Raw genomic sequence first — 19,028 nt, 5'->3', positions numbered from 1 at the left:
ATACAGGTAGTCCTTGACTTACAACAATTTGCATAGTGACTGTTCGAAGTTACGATGGCACTGGAAAAAATGACATGGCCGTTTTTCACACTCACAACCACTGCAGCCTCCCCATGGTCAACTTGGCAACTGAGTTGTAGTTATGACGGTTGCAATGTCCCGGTGCCATATGATTCCCCCTTTTGCGACCTTCTGACCAGCAAAGTCAATGGAGAAGGCAGATTCTCAGATTTACAACTATGTTACTAACCTAACTACTGCAGTGATTCACTTAACAACTGTTCCAGGAAAAGTCATAAAACAGGACAAAACTCACTTAACCATTGTCACGCATAGCCACAGAAATGTTGGACTGAGTTGTGATTGTAAGTCAAGGTCTACCTACCTGGTACTCCTATATTACATCTTATATAAATAAGATATAAACGTTTCTATAATTGAATTCATTTAACCTGTGGAACAGCTTGCCTTCAGACGTTGTGGGCGCTTCATCACTGGAGGCTTTTAAGATGAGATTGGACAGCCATTTGCCTGAAATGGGATAGGGTTTCCTGCTGGGAGCAGGGGGTTGGACTAGATGACCTCCAAGGTCCCTTCCAGCTCTATTCTGATTGAAAAATAAAAACGGATTTTTTTAAAAAAAATAACAACCAGTGGTTAGCCTCCCACAACTCGTGTCTGCAACGTGTCGCGTTAACGGAATGAACCCGGTGAATTAGGGGGAAAGGTCGCGAAAGGACGGGTAATATTTGCGCATCCTTTTCCGTGGCCAAAGCTCGGTCCGCCAAAGGGTTAAAATAGGAGCAGCGCGCCGGCTTCCTAGAGCGGCCCGGCGTGTGCGTGAGCCCGGCGCGAGCGAGCGTGAGGAACGTCGAAGGCCCCCACCTTTCCCAGCCCTCGCCTCCAAGCTCCGCCCCTCCCCCCCTCCCAACTCTCTGGATTTTGAATTTCTCAACTCGGGAGGTTCGACTGTGAGTTTCGGAGGCTGCTTTGTCCGGCGGGGGGGGGGGAAGGGGAGGGGGTGAGGAAAGGGGATAATCGGGGGGGGGGGACGACACCCGGGGGTAGGGGGAAGGAGGAGGAGGAGGAGGAGGAGGAGAGGCAGTGTGGTCCAGTGGTTAAAGACACCGGGCTATAGAAAGCGAGGCGGCGAGGTCTAGTGCCGCCTTGGGCGTGAAAGCCGGCTGGGTGACTTTGGGCTGGTTGCCTCTTTCTCGCTCCCCTCCACGGCAGGATCAGGAGACGAGACGATCGGGAGGTGATCTGTTGATCACGACCAACAGATCGATCCTGGGATGATTCCCCCCGCCCCAAATAAAGGGGGATCTCCTTTTTTGGGCTAGGTGGGTGGGGGAGGGCTCTAGGAAGAAACACAAAAATGAGTGGGGAGGGGTCCAACAGGCTGGTTGTGGGTGGGGTGGGCTGGGGTGGGTTGGGGTGGTATTGTACTGTTAGTCCTCAACTTACGGCCACAATTGAGCCCAACGTTTCTGCAGCTAAGCAAGACATTTGCTGTCTGGGTTTTGCCCCGTTTCCTGACCTTCTTTTGCCAGGGCTTTTAAGAAGGGAATCACGGCAAGTTGTTCAGTTGGTGAAACAGTTGTCAAGTGGCTTCCCCCACTGACTGTTTGTCAGAAGGACTCCCGGTCGTTAAGTGAGTCGCTAGAGTCATTAAGTTATTAACCTGGTTGTTAAGTGAATCCAGCTTCCCCGTTGAGTTGCAAAAGGGGATGGCAGGACACTGTAGCCATCATAAATATGAGCCAGTGGCCAAGTGGCTGAATTTTGATCATGTGACCATGGGAATCTGCAACGGTTGTATGTGTGAAAAAATGGTCCTAAGCCACTTTTTTCAGTGCCGCTGTAACTTAAATGAGCTGTTGTAAATCAAGGACTACCTGTATTAACCCAGCACAGGAGGAACAAACAGAAAGACCATCGTTCCGTAATTCTATTTCTATTCCTAGGACTTATTTGTGGAAATTTGTGTCAGTGTGGAAGCCAGAGTCACTTAACAACCAGGTCACTAATTTAACCACGGCTGGGATTTACTTAAATGTGGCAAGAAAAATAGTAAAATAGGGCAAAGCTCACTTAACAAAATTCTCAGCAATATAAATTCTGGGCTCATTTGTAGTCGTAAGTCGAGGACTACCTGTATTTGCATCATCTCAGAAATCATAAACGGTGGCTAAAAACTGATAAAGCAAGCATTTAAATTCCTCCTTCCCCCCTCCTTCCCTCCCTCCTTCCTTCTTTCCTTCCTTCGGTTGAGGATAGAAAATTTCACAGCTATTATTGTGTGAAGTAGGTTGGTCTGAGACAGAGACAGTATTTGCATCACCTAAGAAACCATAAACTATGGCTTACAAACCATGAGAAAACAGGCATTTAAATCCTTTCCTCCCTCCCTCAATCCCCAACCCTGCCCATGGTGGGCTCATAATCCCATCAGCCCACCAGGATGAGGATTAACCTTGAACCTAAGTCTCTATGTTCTTCGTTAACATCTTCCCTTCCTACCTTTTTGCCCACAACTTCCGTTATCGTTTCCTTTCTTCCCACCAGAGAAGGGAGAAAACCATAAAACAGCAGTGAGAAGTCTTTGATCTTCCAGGTGGTGGGGTTTCAACTGCCAACAGCTGCAACTAACTGGCTAGCTGGCATCTAGACTCATCAAAGAATGGGTGCTGTGGGCACCCAGTTCCCACATAGCATTTTTCTCAAATGCAGAAACTTTTTAAGATGCTTCACCCTTCCAATTCTCAGAATTCCCCAGCCACTTAAGGCCACGGATCTTAAACGTTGCTGAGGTCGAGAAACACTGAGTTAGACGTTGCGATAAGCTTATTTTTGCTCAATCGTGGTTTATCAAACGAACCGCCATCAGCTGGGATCATCCAATGCTCTCGGGGCAAAACTGAAGGAATAGCATTTGATTTCGCACAGTGTGTAACCTAGTTGACGTGTATTTTTTTAATGGGAGAACAGGAATTCTTTTATCTAAAAGCAGGCTCAAGACTTTTAATAGGTTTAATTGAACGATAGATCTGGTCCAATTATACTTGGCCCATAAAGAATCCCATTCTATTCTATTAAAAAAGATGTGGAGACTCTAGAAAGAGTGCAGAGAAGAGCAACACAGATGATTAGGGGACTGGAGACTAAAACATATGAAGAACGGTTGCAGGAACTGGGTATGTCTAGCTTAAGAGAAAGAAGGGCTAGGGGAGACATGATAGCAGTGTTCCAATATCTCAGGGGTTGCCACAAAGAAGAGGGAGTCAAACTATTCTCCAAAGCACCTGAGGATAGAACAAGAAGCAATGGGTGGAAACTAATCAAGGAGAGAAGCAACTTAGAACTGAGGAGAAACTTCCTGACAGTTAGAACAATTAATCAGTGGAACAGCTTGCCTCCAGAAGTTGTGAATGCCCCAACACTGGAAGTCTTTAAGAAGATGTTGGATAACCATTTGTCTGAAACGATATAGGGTTTCCTGCCTAGGCAGGGGGTTGGACTAGAAGACCTCCAAGGTCCCTTCCAACTCTACTATTGTATTGTATTCTATTCTAAATCCCAGTTTTCATCAATTATAATTATGGATGTGCAGTACTTGACTTAGGACCAAAATAGGAGCTGGAAAAATTTGCCACACCCGATTTTACCAGCTATTTTACTGTGGTCATTGAGCAAATTGCCGTGGTTGTTAAGTGAGACGTCACATGCGACCTTCTCCGCTGGCTTCCCCACTGACTTTGCTTGTCGGAAACCTGCTGGGAGGGTCACAAACCGCAATCATGTTGGCACCGAGATGGTCATCAATTTGTCAGGTGCCTAAATTTTGACACCCCGAGACGATGGGGACACTGATGGTTGTAAGGGCGAGGACTGTTTGTAAGTTTTTAAAACACAGTTTTAACTTTGAACAGTTAACTAAATAAATAACCATCAACTCCCTCCTGCCTGCACATCAGATCTGAATATCATATTTGGGCATATGGACTGAAATTAGAATTTAATCAACATTAGCTTAACACAAGGCAATCCCCTTTGCAGATTGCCTTGGGCTTCAAAACCCTCATCCATATCAGGGGCCTCCAACCTGGGCAACTTTAAGAATTGTGGACTTCAATTCCCAGAATTCCCCAGTGAGCTCTTTTAATTTCAGGCCTTTCCCCAACTGAACGTTCGATTATGTACCATCAAGTCAATGTCAACTACATAGATTTTCTTCTTCTCTTTTCTTGGAGAGGCATTTGTCTGAAATAATATATTGTCTATTTCTGCCGGCTGCCAGCAATTCGAGTCTCACCGGCTAAAGGTTGATTCAGCCGAAGTCGGTAAAATGAGGACCCAGATCGTTTTGAGGGCAATAGGCTGACTCTCTAAACCGCTTTAGAGTGGGCTGTAAAGAGCTAAGAAGCGGCATATAAGTCTTGAGTGCTACTGCTATCACGTGACTCCGGAACACTGCAACCGTCGTAAATGTAAATCAGTTGTCAAGCATTTGAATGTAAAGCATGTGACACGATGCTGCAACGGTCGTAAGTGTGAAAAATGACCATAGATCACTTTTTTTTCAGTGCCTTTGTAACTTTAAACCGTCACAAATTGAACTGTTGCAACTCCTGGACTACCTGCATACATTAACATTTCAACTTGATTAGTAGAACCAAATAAAGTAGAAATGTGAAAAAGATCCGTGTCCAAATATCATTGTCTAGGCCAGGGGTGTCCAAACTTGGGAACTTTAAGACTGGTGGACTTCAACTCCCAGAATTCCCCAGCCACCTGGCTGGGGAATTCTGGGAGTTGAAGTCCACAAGACTTAAAAGTTACTAAGTTTCGACACCCCTGGTCTAGGCCATCTGACCATTGGAAGCGCAGTATTGTTTACATCAAAACAATCAGATACAGGTAGTGCTCAACTTATGACCACAATTAAGCCCAAAATTTCTAAGTTGCTAAGTGAAACCTTTGTGAAGTGAAATGTACCCCATTTTATGACATTCCTTGTCACAGTGGTTAAGCAAATCACTGCAGCCATTAAGTTAGTAACACGGTTGCTAAGTGAATCTAGCTTCCCCCGTCGACTTTGCTCATCAGAAGGTTGCAAAAGGGGATCATGTAACTCGAGGACATGCAACTCTCATCAATTATTGCCAAATCTCCGAAGTTTGATCGTGTGTCCATGGGGATACTGCAGTGGTGTTAAGTATGAAAAACAGTGATCCGTCCCTTTTTCCAGTGTCGTCGTAACTTTGAGCGATCCCTAAATGAACTGTTGTAAGTCGAGGACTATCGGTACTGGACCGGCATAGGCCCTCAGCCGGTCACAATACGATCTGCAATGTGGCTGGGACCCCACAGTCACACTGAGGGGAGGATGCTATGCCCCTTTTTGGTAAGCGATAGCCTTAGTCCCTGATAATTGCCCATTGATGAATGTCAACTGACTTTATTTTCTTTTTTTGATCCCAGGGATACCCCAAGGATGAAAACCGAAAAGGAAGCTGCGGGCAGCCCCACTGCTGAATCTGAGGGGAGCCTCCAGCTTGTTGTGACCGGCATTGTGGGGGAGGATTTGCCTGTAGCGATGCCATCCCAGATTAAAATGGAACCGGAAGAAGGACAGGTGACAACTTGGGAAGACCGATGGCAGAATTTCCTCAAAGAAGCGGAGTCCTCTTGCTCCATGTGGGGAAGCACCCCACCCAAGGACTCCTCAGGCGACTCGGAAAGCCGCCAGGATCTCCGTGGGAGAAGGATCGTCACCATCCCACCCGGCCTCCAGCAGGACGAACAAACCGGTTCCGAGGAAGCCCATCGCCAGCACTTCAGGAGGTTCTGCTACCAACCATCCGAAGGTCCCCGAATGGCTTGCAAGCGGCTGAAGAAATTCTGCTGGGGGTGGCTGCAACCAGAAAGACGTACCAAAGACGAGATCCTGGAGCTGGTGATCCTGGAGCAGTTCCTGGAGATCCTGCCAATGGAGATCCAGAGAAGAATTCGGGGATACGGAGCGGAGACATGTTCTCTGGCAGTAGCTCTGGCGGAGGAGTTCTTGCTGAGGCAGCAAGAGGCAGAAGAGCAGGTGAGAAGACAGGTAGTTCTTGACGTACAATAGTCCGTTTAGTGACCCTTCAAAGTGACAACGGCATTGAAAAAAGTGACCTATGCCCATTTTTCACACTTACAAGTGTGGTAGCATCCCCACGGTTATGTGATTTACATTGGGATACTTGGGAACTGACTCAAGGGCCTTCTTAGCCAGGGCTGTCACCTGCCCTTCAAATAGGAGTTGTGAGTCCAGGAATACTCCCTCCCCCCCCCCCCGACTATGCACCATTCTTTATGACCCATCCAAGATCAAAGTTGGGGCACCCCCCCCCCCCGATGTTACACCTAAGTTTCTTTCTAACGCTAGAGGTGTTTTTAATCTAATTGTTCATGTTTAATATTCCGTAAGGCAAAAATGGCTGTGAAAGTTGGACCATAAGAAAGGTTGAGCGCCTAAGAATTGAGGCCTTTGAACTGTGATGTTGGAAAAAGACTCTTGAGACTCCCGTGGACTGCAGGGTGATCAAACCGGTCAGTCCTAGAGGAGATCAACCCTGACTGATCTTTAGAAGGAAATCAGATCTTGAAGATGAGACTCAAATACTTTGGCCACCTAATGAGAATGAAGGACTCACTGGAGAAGAGCCTAATGCTGGGAAAGATTGAGAGCAAAAGAAGAAGGGGACGACAGAGAATGAGGTGGCTGGATGGAGTCACGGAAGCAGTAGGCGTGAGCTTAAATGGACTCCAGGGGATGGTAGAGGACAGGAAGGCCTGGAGGAATGTTGCCATGTGGTTGTGATGGGTCGGACACGACTTCACAACTAACAACAACAAGGCAAGAAGAAACAAGAATTGAAGAAAAACACCTTTGAACAATGCAATTCAACAATCGTTTTCAAATAGCACTAAATTTATCAGAAGAGAAATTATTATTGTTATTACTAATCAACCTATATAGCTTCTGTAGTGAAATCTGATAAAATGAGTCTCTATTTGAATCTTAGCAGTGACTTTGCCTGTAAGAGCTTACCTCAGCATGCCAATTATCCGAGAATTGATTGTCTGAAAACTTCCACTTTTGAGTAATTCTTAAATTTTGCAACCATGGGTAAAAATACAGTGAACTCCTTTTTGTTTAGTTTCAACCTACCTCCATCAAAAAGGTGTAATCATCCCAACTCTCAAATTCTAATCTTCTGTCCTTGTTTCGTGTTTTTTTTTTTTTGTTGTTGTTGTTCCTTCAGGTCTCAAGCCCAGCTGATGAACAGGCTGGAGATTTCTGTGATTCCGGAGAGCCTTCAATGGGGACCCCAGAGAGACCTCCCTATAAAGAGATGAAACTGGAGGGAAATGAAGACGCTTCCTTATTAGGTCAGGATCTTCTGTCTCTTCAGTTCTGGGTGTTAAGAAAACCAAATACTTCATAGAATCATTTTTAGTGTGGTGATTGAACATGCATTCTGTTTAAATTGTGCTTGATTCCTGGCTTCCAATTCCTGGATATATATTTTTTGCGATTGTCAAACCAATACATGTTAGCTTATCTAGTTAACTATGATTGGGCAAAAGGGTTAACAATTTCCATTTTCCTCTTTTTAATTTTTTTTTAAACTTTCTAGGTGGCACAGATCATGACAGAGGATGCCACCTAGGGGTGTGACTCACATTTTGGGTTTGCCCTGTGTGTATGTCTGCATATGTGTTTTATTTATCCTACTAGCTGATAAGCCAGCGTTATCCGTATATTTATTTATAGGGGGGGAAATGTCTGGACCAAACTTAATTTCTAATGTTGGATTTTCCCCCTTATCCCAGAGGGAGCCCCCTTGTGGAGTACTGTGAAGCCGTTACCATGGCAATTCCACTGTGCTGTACAGTAGAAGCCATTTTAAAGCACAACAGGCTGTATTGTAACAGAACACTCCCCCCCCCCCTCACCCTGAGGTGTGTTACCCCACAGTATTTGTTTCCAGAGAGTAAGTCATCTATATACTAAGTTTGGTTGAAATTGCTTGAGGTGTTCCAGAGTTATGCTGGAACCCACCCACCCCGGCCTCCCACACACGTAATTTGTGTGTGTGTGTGTGTGTAGGCCAGTGTTTCTCAGCCTTTGCAAGATTAAGATATGTGGACTTCAACTCCCAGAATTCCCCAGCCAGCGTGGGAAATTGAAATGCACACATCTTAAAGTAGCGAAGTTTGAGAAACACTGGGGTAGTTGTTCAGTGTATGCTCAACTCTGCATAATCAAACTTATGGTTACAACATTTTAGAAATCATAATACATACAGGAAGTCCTCAAATTACGGCCATAATGATGCCCTAAATTTCTGTTGTTAAGTGAGACATTTGTTAAGGGAGTTTTGCCCCATCATACGACCTTTTTTGTCCCACAGTTGTTAAACGAACCACTGCAGTTGATAAGTGAGTAATCTGGTTGTTAAGTTTCCCCATTGACTATGCTTGTCAGAAGGTTGCAGAAGGGGATCACATGTCCTTGGGACACAGCAACCGTCACAAAGATGAACCAGCTGCCAAACACCTGAATTTTAATCACAAGATTAAGGGGTTGCTGCAAAGGTCATAACTAAAAAACGGCCGTAGGTCACTTTTTTCAAGTGTTGTTGCAACTTTGAACGGTCACTAAATGAACTGTTGTAAGTTAAGGACTACTTGTAATATTGACATACTGTGTTTTTCAGAGTATAAGACGCACTGGAGTATAAGACGCACCAAGGTTTTGAAGAGGCAAATAAAAAAAAAAGTTTTTGCACTCTGCAAACCTCCCCAAAACGTCCCGTTTTTCCCGAAAACAGGCCCATTTTTTACCCCCAAAAAGGCATGAATAGGCTTTAGGGAGCTTGCAGAGTGCTTCTGGGGGCATTGGGGGGGGGGGCAAAAACGAGCAAAAAAAGGTCCACTTTTCACAAAAACGGGCCCGTTTTTCGTTAAAAAAAGGGCATGGATAGCCTTTAGGAAGCTTATAGAGTGCTCCTGGGGGCTGGGGGGGGGGGTAAAATTGAGCAAAACACGGGCCATTTTGTGCTCATTTCTTCCCTCCCCAGCCCCCAGGAGCGCTCTAAAGGCTTCCTAAAGGCCATGCACGGCCATTTTGGTGAAGGGGGCGGGATTTCAGGAGGCAAAAAAATGCTATATTCAAGTGTATAAGACACACCCAGATTTTCAGCCTCTTTTTTGAGGGAAAAAGGTGCGTCTTATTCTCCGAAAAATACGGTAAACCCTTTTTTAATCTTTAAAGGCTTAAGTTAGCTAAATCATGAGAACGTTCGTAATCTGCATAAATGCTACTGTCGCCAAACAATATGGTGTATTACTTGCGTTTTACAATAATTAAAGTATTATAACGTTGTACATCCCCTCCTACTTCTAGAAAGCGATCAAGAGATGTATCAACCTATCGAAGAAGATCAGACAGATGCTTTCGACAGATCGGAGATAGAAGATGTTGTCATTGACTACCCCGAAGAAAACGAAACGCAGAACTCAAAAGAGAGTGAGCTGGATGGGGTCAACCTCTGGAGGTTCACTGTCCCACCAAGACAGCACAAAGATGGGCCACGGCACACCTGCCTCCTTTGTGGGAGAGCGTTCACTCGAAAATCAAGCCTGAATAGACATCTCATTATTCATACCGGAGAGAAGCCCTACAAATGCGCTCACTGTGGGAAAAGCTTCAACCGGAAGACCAACCTGCTCTCTCACGAGATGGTTCACGCCAGAGACAAGTCGTATCAGTGTTCGGACTGTGGGAAAAACTTCAAACCGAAGTGGGGTGTCAACGCCTACCAGATAGACCATACGGGGGAGAAGGTGTACAAGTGCATTTCTTGTAAGAAGAGCTTCCGCCAGAGATTGGAACTGGGGAGGTTGTTGAACGGGCAGAAGAAGGAGACCACCGCAGGACAATTGAAAGGGGAGTGGAAAGATGGAGTTTTTGGCCCTCTAGAAGAGCGCGAGAAAGAGGCGGAAGGTGAGATCGCCGAAGAAAAAAACGTAGCCATGATCGGCCCGTACGACAACCTCGATAAAATGAACAGCTCACCGATGCTGTATAAGGGAAGGCAGGGGAGTCCCTGCCCGATTTGCGGGAAGGTCTTTGCCACGCAATCGAGTGTGAACCGACACAAGAGGATCCACACGGGGGAAAAGCCGTATCAGTGCTCCGACTGCGGGAGAAGCTTCAACCAGAAGACGACCCTTCTAACCCACATTGTGATCCACACCGAGCAGAAGCCATATCAGTGCTCGGAGTGTGGGAAGCACTTCCGGCATTCCTCAGGCCTGTTGGTGCACCAGAGGATGCACACAGGAGAGAAGCCCTACAAGTGCGCCATCTGCCGGAAGAACTTCACCCAACGAGCACATGTGGTCAAGCACTTTGTGAGAAAGCATGCGCGAGAGAAGGCGTCGGCTTACCTTTCTCAGTCCCCCCAGTAGTGGCAGCAGCTGTAACAGGATGCCACTCTTCGCTTTTGAGTTTGGAAATTGGTTTCTCCTCAGGAGCTCCCCTCTCTGGGGTCTTCACAACTTTGTCTCCTTGTAGTTCCCAGCACTGAGCACTTAAAACCACCAGGCATGCACGACCTGCAGCCTCAAGGTCGCAAGGGGTGGGTTGCCGTTTTGCAGAAGAAACGCTCAAATTAAGATCTGAAATAGACTTGACTGTGCTCCTCCTCAAACTTGGTTTGTGGTGTGTGTGTGTGTGTGTGTGTGGAAACAGCACTGTCTGGGTCATCAAATACGCTGAAGACAAAGATGAAAAGATGAAACTGTCGGCTGCCTCAGCAAAATTGCTGAACCCCGTGAAACAACGGCTGACGTGAAGATTCCCAAAGGCAGTGAAGCAACAATGTGGGCAGTCTTCGCTTACTGACTGCTTCATTCAGTGACCAGTCAAAGTTATATTGGTGCTGAAAAGCTAACTTTACAACTGATATCTGCCCTCAACGACCTTCATAGCGTTTCTTGGTCACATGATCGGTCTCAGAGTCAGTATGCGTTGTCCTGTGCCTGACCTGTTCTTTTTCTTTTTTCACTTGCTTGCAGATTGGAGAGATTGGAGTAAGATTACAAGAGAGTAAGCGGACACACAATGGGGAATACACATTAAAAGCAATGTAGTGGCAATAGCAGCCAGTGTATTCTCCATTATATACCTGCTTACTCTTTTGTAATCCCTTCCTCTTCAAACTCTCCACTGTGTAAGCCAGGATGGGGAGAAAACAGGTCAGGCGTAGGAGAGCTTGCCTACAAAAACCCTTCTTTTCTTTCCCCCCCTTACAGAATGGAGAGATGAGGGGATTACAAGAGAGTAAGCAGAGCACACAATGGGGACTACATTGGGCTGTTTACATAGCCAGAACCAAGACATTGATTTCAATGTGTATTCCCTATGGTGTGCTTGCTTACTCCTTTGCAATCCCTTTCTCTCCAATGAATGTAAATATACATGTTCATTCCCTTTTTTGCTTATTATCCCAGAGGATTGGGAAAATGGAGAAAAGGGAAACCCAGTGACGGTCATGTGATTTCCCACTTGGTGACCGCTTCACTTAACAACAGCTGCTGGTCCCAATTGTGGGTGCTAAACGCAGACGACCTGCGTTCGAGAATATGGTAGCCGTTTCAAAGAATTTGGCAAGTTTTTGAGTGAATGGGAATGTCTGCAATGTATAACTGGTTGTAGGTAACCCTGGCGTTTTTTTGCACTGGAGCTCTTTCAAATGAAACGCTTCAGTTTTTATGTTACTTCTAGATATCCGTAAGTGTTATGTGTGGAGAGGAACATGATGAAAGCACCTGTGACATTGTGACATAAGCTCCACCCCCTTTTGTTTTATGTGCCAGGACGCCCGCACATAAGAAAGGGACGGAGCTTGCTCTGCAATGCCTCAACGCCACTTTCATCCTGTCGACCTGGGTTGGCATATTAACCCTTTTTAATACTTTTTAAACTTTGGAATTCTCGTGAGAATCCCAAACTTTTACAGAGTGCTGCTGGGACAATTTTAACAGGCCCGTCATGTCAGTTTACGAATGGTTTCCCAGCTGCTGTGCTGGTGGCAACTTGAAGCGGTGGGTACTTCAGCAGGGGGAATCTGCCCTCTGAAATATTACCTAGACCAGCGATGGCGAACCTTTTCAGCACCGAGTGACTAAAAGGCCCTGCGTGCATGCGCTTGTCGGGGGGGTGCGCCCTGGAAGAGAAGCTGGCAAGTGGGCATGCCCGTGCCATAAAACGAAAGCTCATTTCCCGCTGCGCGCATACCTACTTGGCAGCTTGGTGCGTCCCTGATGAGCGTGTGCATGCAGTGCATTTTCAGCGTGCGCACCGGTCAGCTTCTCTTCCTGTGACTGGTGTGCATAAGCGCATGACGATCAGCTGGCCGGCACGCCTGCGCACAACAGAAATCGGAAGACCAGCTCTTCTGGTTTCTGGCACTGCCGCAAGCGCAAAAACCAACTGATTGTCGTGCGCGCGTACGCACCAGAAACCCAGAAGAGGATTCTTCGGTGACACTGCTCATGGCACTTCGGGCACAGGTGCCCTAGGTTTGGCATGACGGACCTAGACGTTTTTATTCTTTAGCATCGACTGATTTGGCTGCTGTAAGTAGGAACTGAATGACTTTTTTACTCGTCTGTTTCTTAATCCAGCCATCCAATATGTATAGCAAACCTCCGTTGGGAAAGGATTGAATCTGTTCTGTTTACTTAATTATCATTAACACGTAACCTGATGCTTGTTTCCACGCTCTGCATTCCTGCTTTCCTGCTGAGAGAGGCTGGAATATTTGAACTAATTTCTCAGAAAACTAGGTTCTCTTTGGTTCTCTGTGGCAAGTAAGCGATGGGCACAATCTCTGTCGTTGGAGAAGGAAAGTAGAAACATGTTACTCTTCACAGAAGCTGATTAGAATAAACCTAATAAGAACGTTGGCTCAGAAGCGACATCTCTTTCACCCGTCCAGTGCGAGAATTATTGCGACAGGAGGAAGAAAACTTCCTTCAATATTTTTGCTTTCTTCGAGAGTCCAATTATTGTGAGGGCACGTATTCTAGGCACAGAAATTATTCATTGGTATGGGAAATAGGGAAATACAGATAGTCCACGACTTGCACAAGAGTTCATTTAGTGACCGTTCCAAGTTACAACGGCACTGAAGTGACTTACGACCATTTTTCACACTTGATCCTTGCACCATCCCCATGGTGACGTGATCTGTATTCAGATGCTTGGCAAATGACTCACATTTATGACGGTTGCAGTGTCCCGGGGTCACATGATTCCCTTTTGCGACCTTCTATCAAGCAAAGTCAATGGAGAAACCAGATTCATTTAATAACTCTGTGATTCATTGAACAACTGCACTGATTCACTTAACACATGTCTCATTTAACACATGTCTCACTTATCAACATAAATTTTGGGCTCTGGTGTTGTAAGTCAAGGACTACCTGTAATACATATACATACATACACACACATACACACACACATATACACGTACATCAGTGGTGGGTTTCAAAAATTTTTAGAACCTCTTCTGTAGGTGTGGCCTGCTTTGTGGGAGTGGCTTGGTGACCATGTGACTGGGTGGGAGTGGCTTGCTGACCATGTGACCGGGTGGGAGCGGCTTGCCGACCATGTGACTGGGTGGGCATGACCAACTTGTAAAATGTAGTGAAACTCACTTAACAACACTCTTGCTTAGCAATCAAAATGTTGGCTCAGGAACTCTGGCATTTGAAGCACGCAAGGCTTAAAGCTGTCAAGTTACAAGACCCTTGCACCCCTAACCCTTTAGGAAAAAAAAACAGGGATGTTCAAATTTGACAGCTTTAAGGCTTGTGGACTTCAACTCCCAGAATTCTTCCTCTCGCTCTTCACCTTGATGATGGGCGGACGGGCGGGGGGAGAGAGCTGGAACCGGTTCTAAACGGCACTGTAGATTTGTGGAACCAGGTTAGAACTGGCAGGAACCCACCCCGACGTACATACATACATACAAATCATAGTATATGGATTTATGCATATAATTGTTAATTCTTCTCACCGCCAGGAAATTTCTCCTTATTTTTAGATTGCTTCGCTCTCTGCTTAGTTTCCATCTATTGTTTCTTGTCCTGCCCTCAGATACTTTGGAGAATAGCTTGACTCCCTCTTCTTTGTGGCAATCCCGTCGACATAGTTTACTTGGACTTCAGTAAGGCTTTTGATAAGGTAGACCATAACCTACTACTAGATAAAGTAGAAGAATGTGGGTTAGACAGCATCACCACCAGATGGATTCGTAACTGGCTGACCAACCGCACTCAACGTGTAGTTCTCAATGGAACTGCATCCACATGGAGGGAAGCATGCAGTGGAGTACCCCAAGGCTCTGTTTTAGGCCCAGTACTCTTCAACATCTTCATCAATGATTTGGATGAGGGAATAAATGGGGAACTCATCAAATTTGCAGATGATACCAAGCTGGCAGGAATAGCCAACGCTCCAGAAGATAGGCTTAAGATACAGAAGGACCTTGACAAACTTGAACATTGGGCACTATCTAATAAAATGAAATTCAATGGTGAAAAGAGTAAGGTTCTACATTTAGGCAACAAAAACGGAATGCACAGGTACAGTATAGGTGATACCTTACTCAGTAGAAGTAACTGTGAAAGGGATCTTGAAGTCCTAGTGGACAACCATTTAAATATGAGCCAGCAGTGTGCAGCAGCTGCCAAAAAAGCCAACACAGTTCTAGGCTGCATCAACAGAGGGATAGAATCAAGATCACGTGAAGTGTTAATACCACTTTATAATGCCTTGGTAAGGCCACACTTGGAATACTGCATTCAGTTCTGGTCGCCACGATGTAAAAAAGATGTGGAGACTCTAGAAAGAGTGCAGAGAAGAGCAACAAAGATGATTAGGGGACTGGAGACTAAAACATATGAAGAACGGTTGCAGGAACTGGGTATGTTTAGCTTAAGAGAAAGAAGGACTAGGGGAGACATGATAGCATTGTTCCAATATCTCAGGGGTTGCCACAAAGAAGAGGGAGTCAAACTATTCTCCAAGGCACCTGAGGGTAGAACAAGAAGCAATGGGTGGAAACTAATGAAGGAGAGAAGCAACTTAGAACTGAGGAGAAATTTCCTGACAGTTAGAACAATTAGTCAGTCGAACAACCTGCCTCCAGAAGTTGTGAATGCCCCAACACTGGAAGTCTTTAAGAAGATGTTGGATAGCCATTTGTCTGAAACGGTATAGGGTTTCCTGCCTAGGCAGGGGGTTGGACTAGAAGACCTCCAAGGTCCCTTCCAACTCTACTATTATATTATATATTATATAAATATTAGAACAGTGCTTTCGTGTCCCCTAGTCCTTCTTTTCACTAGAGTAGACATACCCAGTTCCTACATCTCTGAATGTATCATAGCCATTACCTTAGAAGCTTTGTCATTGTTGAAGGCATTGAGAAAACTGATAGGGAAATATATCTGAAAGGATGATCCAATAGATCACAGTTTCTCCAGAAAAGAGAGAAAGATTATTTAAGAGTTGACAAGCCTGGGCCAAACACTTCAGGTATCTAGGGAGGGCAAGGATGATTGCATTGTGATGTCATAATTCAAACCCTGTGATTTACATATTGATGCTGGGAGGTGATTATGAGAAGAATTGTAATGCAATGCTTTGTCTCTCCCCCCCCCCCCCAAAATCATTGCACATAGTAGCAGGTGCCTATATCCGAGTCAGCAAGTGAGAAGAAGGGCTAGGGGTGACAAGACAACAGTTTTCCAAAATCTGGGGCTGCCACAAAGAGGAGAGGGGGGTCAACCTATTTTCCAAAGCACCAGAAGGCAAGACAAGAAACCATGGAAACAAATAATCAAGGAGAGAAGCAACTTAGAACTAAGGAGAAATTTCCTAACTGTGTGGACAATCGGTGGAACAGCTTGCCTTCAAAAGTTGTGGGTGCTCCATCACTGGAGACTTTTAAGAAGAGACTGGACAGCCACTGGTACAGGGATTCCTACTTGAGCAGGGGTTGGACTATAAGACCTCCAAGGTCCCTTCCATCTCTGTTATTCCATTAAGTTGATGGAGACCAAATATTTTTAGGGTCGCACAGTGGTTCTCAATTCCATCTCCAAAAACTGAGTGAACATACAACCTGTCTACAACATATAGCAGTCTTTTCCCACACGTTCGAAAACATCTTTTAGAAATGCAAATAGAAAGCTATGTTATTTTGCACAATTGGCTCCTGAAAAGAATGCCTGTTTGATAGGAGGGCTGATCTCTTCAAAATATTTAAAAGGCTGATTTGAAACACTTTACACATATTTTTCACACATGGGCTCGGTTGAGCATAATGAGACTTAAAAGGGGAAGTATATTTTATTCTTAAAACACTACAGCAATGTGTCTCAGCCATAAAATGTGTGGATCTCAACTCCCAGATTTAAATGGGGAATGAAAGTAGCCAAGGTTGAGACCCACTGGATCTCGCTCATCTTAATTGTAGAAACTAATATGACATAAATATCTATCCACTTCTGTTGAGACTGGGAGTCAAAAGAGTCAGAATGGTTTAAAAAATAAACCTGATTTTAAAAATAAGATGGAACAATATTTTTTCCACTACGGTCTAGTTCACTATCTCCCAAACTTAGTTTGGAAGTCCAAATTTAAGCATTTCAATTCCTCAAAATCTCCGCAGGTAGTGCAAGGCAGGAGACACGGTTTGAATTTGCGTGCCGGTTGGGCGCGGTTACTGCGCATGTGGCAGCTGTCATCAGTGGATTTGACAGCTGATTCGGACGCCCTGGCTTCATCCAAGGCAATTTGCAGAATGAGGTTAGATTTAGCGAGTAACCTCCTCTGTAAATGAATGTCCCGCACACCGCATATAATGCGGTCAAGAATAAGTTCGTCTAGGTCTCTAAACTCGTAGCGCCGCAACGTATTCGTTGATCGATTTGCCCTCATTTTGATTCCAAATGTTAAATTCACGCCGGCGAACGTGCTTGGACGGCTTGGGGGCGTAGTGGGTCCTCAGCATCTGTTGGAGCATGGACCAAGCAACCGATTGTAGAGGCGTTGGTTCAGAGAGGTCTTTCGCCGTTTTGAACACTTCCCGGCCACAGTATCCGAGGGACATGTTCTTCTTGCGGCCTTCAGAAAGGCCCATGAGGTCGTTGGCTTCGAGGAAGCAGTCGAACCTCAGCATATACGAGTCCCAGTGCTCGGTGACTGGGTCATACGGAGTCAGTGGGGCGTGCATGGCCATTTTGTGTTCAGAGGGCGTTTTGAGTTTGCCACTCAAAAATGGCTGCTCGAAGCCGTGCTGAGCTCCGGGCTGGATGTACTTGCTGGATTGCTATGCTCTTTTTGGTTCGCCTAGTTGCCTTCCAATCCCACCTTCGTCGCCAGTGTTAGATCCGGTAATGGATAGGCACACACAGGCTAAAATGCAACAACAGCTCTTTATTGTAACAGAACAAGTGTGTACAATCCAGTGTAGGAAGCTATCACCCAGCCCTCTCCCAGAAAAATGAAATATCCTAGGACCTAGGAAATATTGATAGTTGCCCTTGCATGGGCCCATGTGAGTCTGACAGCCAATCAGAATACATTTCTTACACAGAAACAGGAAACAGAAAGATGGGACTAAACAGGTTATAAAAAGCCTAGCAAGCCTCTTCCCTTTTCTTCTCTTCTTCTCCCCAACATTGAAGCATGCGATCACCTTTTCTGTTCAGGACTCAAGCCATGTGGTCCTGTCCACCATTAAAACCATCTTTCCCAGCAGCCTCCATGTCTCCAGTGTTTTTTCCCCCACTTGGAGCAGAACCCAGAAGGACATTTCTTCCAACAATGCCTTCATTCCCATCCCCCTGGAGGTGAAGGGGAGAACTCTTTATTATGTAAAGTGGACTAGCTTGGCCTTCTTAATGGCCCATTGACAAAGTGAGGATGGGCAGGAAGCTGCAGGAATTTATTTAGTTTTTAAAATGTGTTTCTCCCTTTTTCACATCCAGGAAAATATAATATTCTGCCTTTTCAATATTTCCTAGGATATTTCATTTTTCTGGGAGAGGGCTGGGTGATAACTTCCTACACATGTTTATTAAGATGAGGTCTGAAGGGGAATAAATTGTAAGGAGAAAGGTTATTTAGGGTTCACAACAGATAAGCCAGACCTCAATTTGTACTAACAAACTTTTCTTATCTGGACCTAATCTCCAGCTTGTTTTATCAGTTGAGGAATGTTAAAAGCTAATAAATCTTGAACATCACTTTAAAAGAAAGAATATAAATCAGATTGAAATACAAACTAACTATGTTAGTTAACAAATAACAAAGCCCATGTTATTTGTCTCACTATTTGGTCAAAAAGATAAAAAACAGGCCCGGAGACCATCTTTTTTTGCGAAGAATCTGCCTCGCTTGCAAAAGACTACATTTCCCAGGAACCCTCGCGGAGGCTCCAAGGCGCCTTCCGAATGGAGGCTTTCCTCCCCCTTCTCGACTTATTTTTTTTTTCCTTTTTCCTTTTTGCAAAGCGCGATGCGAGCAAAGGAGGAGCTTCAAAAAAATAATAATAATAAAGAGAGTGAAAACACGACATAAGCATCGAAGAGAGGGGGACGCAAAGCGGGAAAAAAAACCCTAATCCACCTTTTCACATTGTGGGATCCCCATTCTGGGGAAGGGGAGAAATCTTTGCCAAAAATAACCACAACCACAAATACAACAACAATCAAAAAGCTCTTTAAAAAGGGTTTTTATTGAATCTTGGCCCAATTGGGTGGGGGGAATAAAGTGCATTTCAAAGGCAATTTGCTATTTGACTCGATGAGCCTCACCCCTTCCTGCTCAGAGACCTCCCACGGAAGCAGCTGTGTTTATTTCATGCTCCTGACTCGCAGCGAGGTCCACT

At 45.2% G+C, this 19,028-nt stretch overlaps 1 protein-coding gene across 1 annotated transcript; it reads left to right on the top strand.

Moving 5' to 3' along the window:
* Positions 1–849: 849 nt before the first annotated feature.
* On the top strand, positions 850–13,020 carry LOC309397974 (uncharacterized protein). The gene is made up of 4 exons (XM_081964434.1): positions 850–971; positions 5,485–6,097; positions 7,311–7,437; positions 9,458–13,020. Exons 2-4 carry the CDS (start codon positions 5,498–5,500, stop codon positions 10,522–10,524), a joined length of 1,794 nt encoding a protein of 597 aa, XP_081820560.1. The 5' UTR covers positions 850–971; positions 5,485–5,497; the 3' UTR covers positions 10,525–13,020.
* The last annotated feature ends 6,008 nt before the right edge of the window (positions 13,021–19,028 follow it).

Source organism: Natrix helvetica (assembly GCF_964273705.1).
Source record: "Natrix helvetica genome assembly, chromosome: 1".
Taxonomy (NCBI): Eukaryota; Metazoa; Chordata; class Lepidosauria; order Squamata; family Natricidae; genus Natrix; species Natrix helvetica.
The sequence above is the reverse complement of the archived record's forward strand: the minus strand, read 5'-3'. Positions and strand labels throughout refer to the sequence as shown.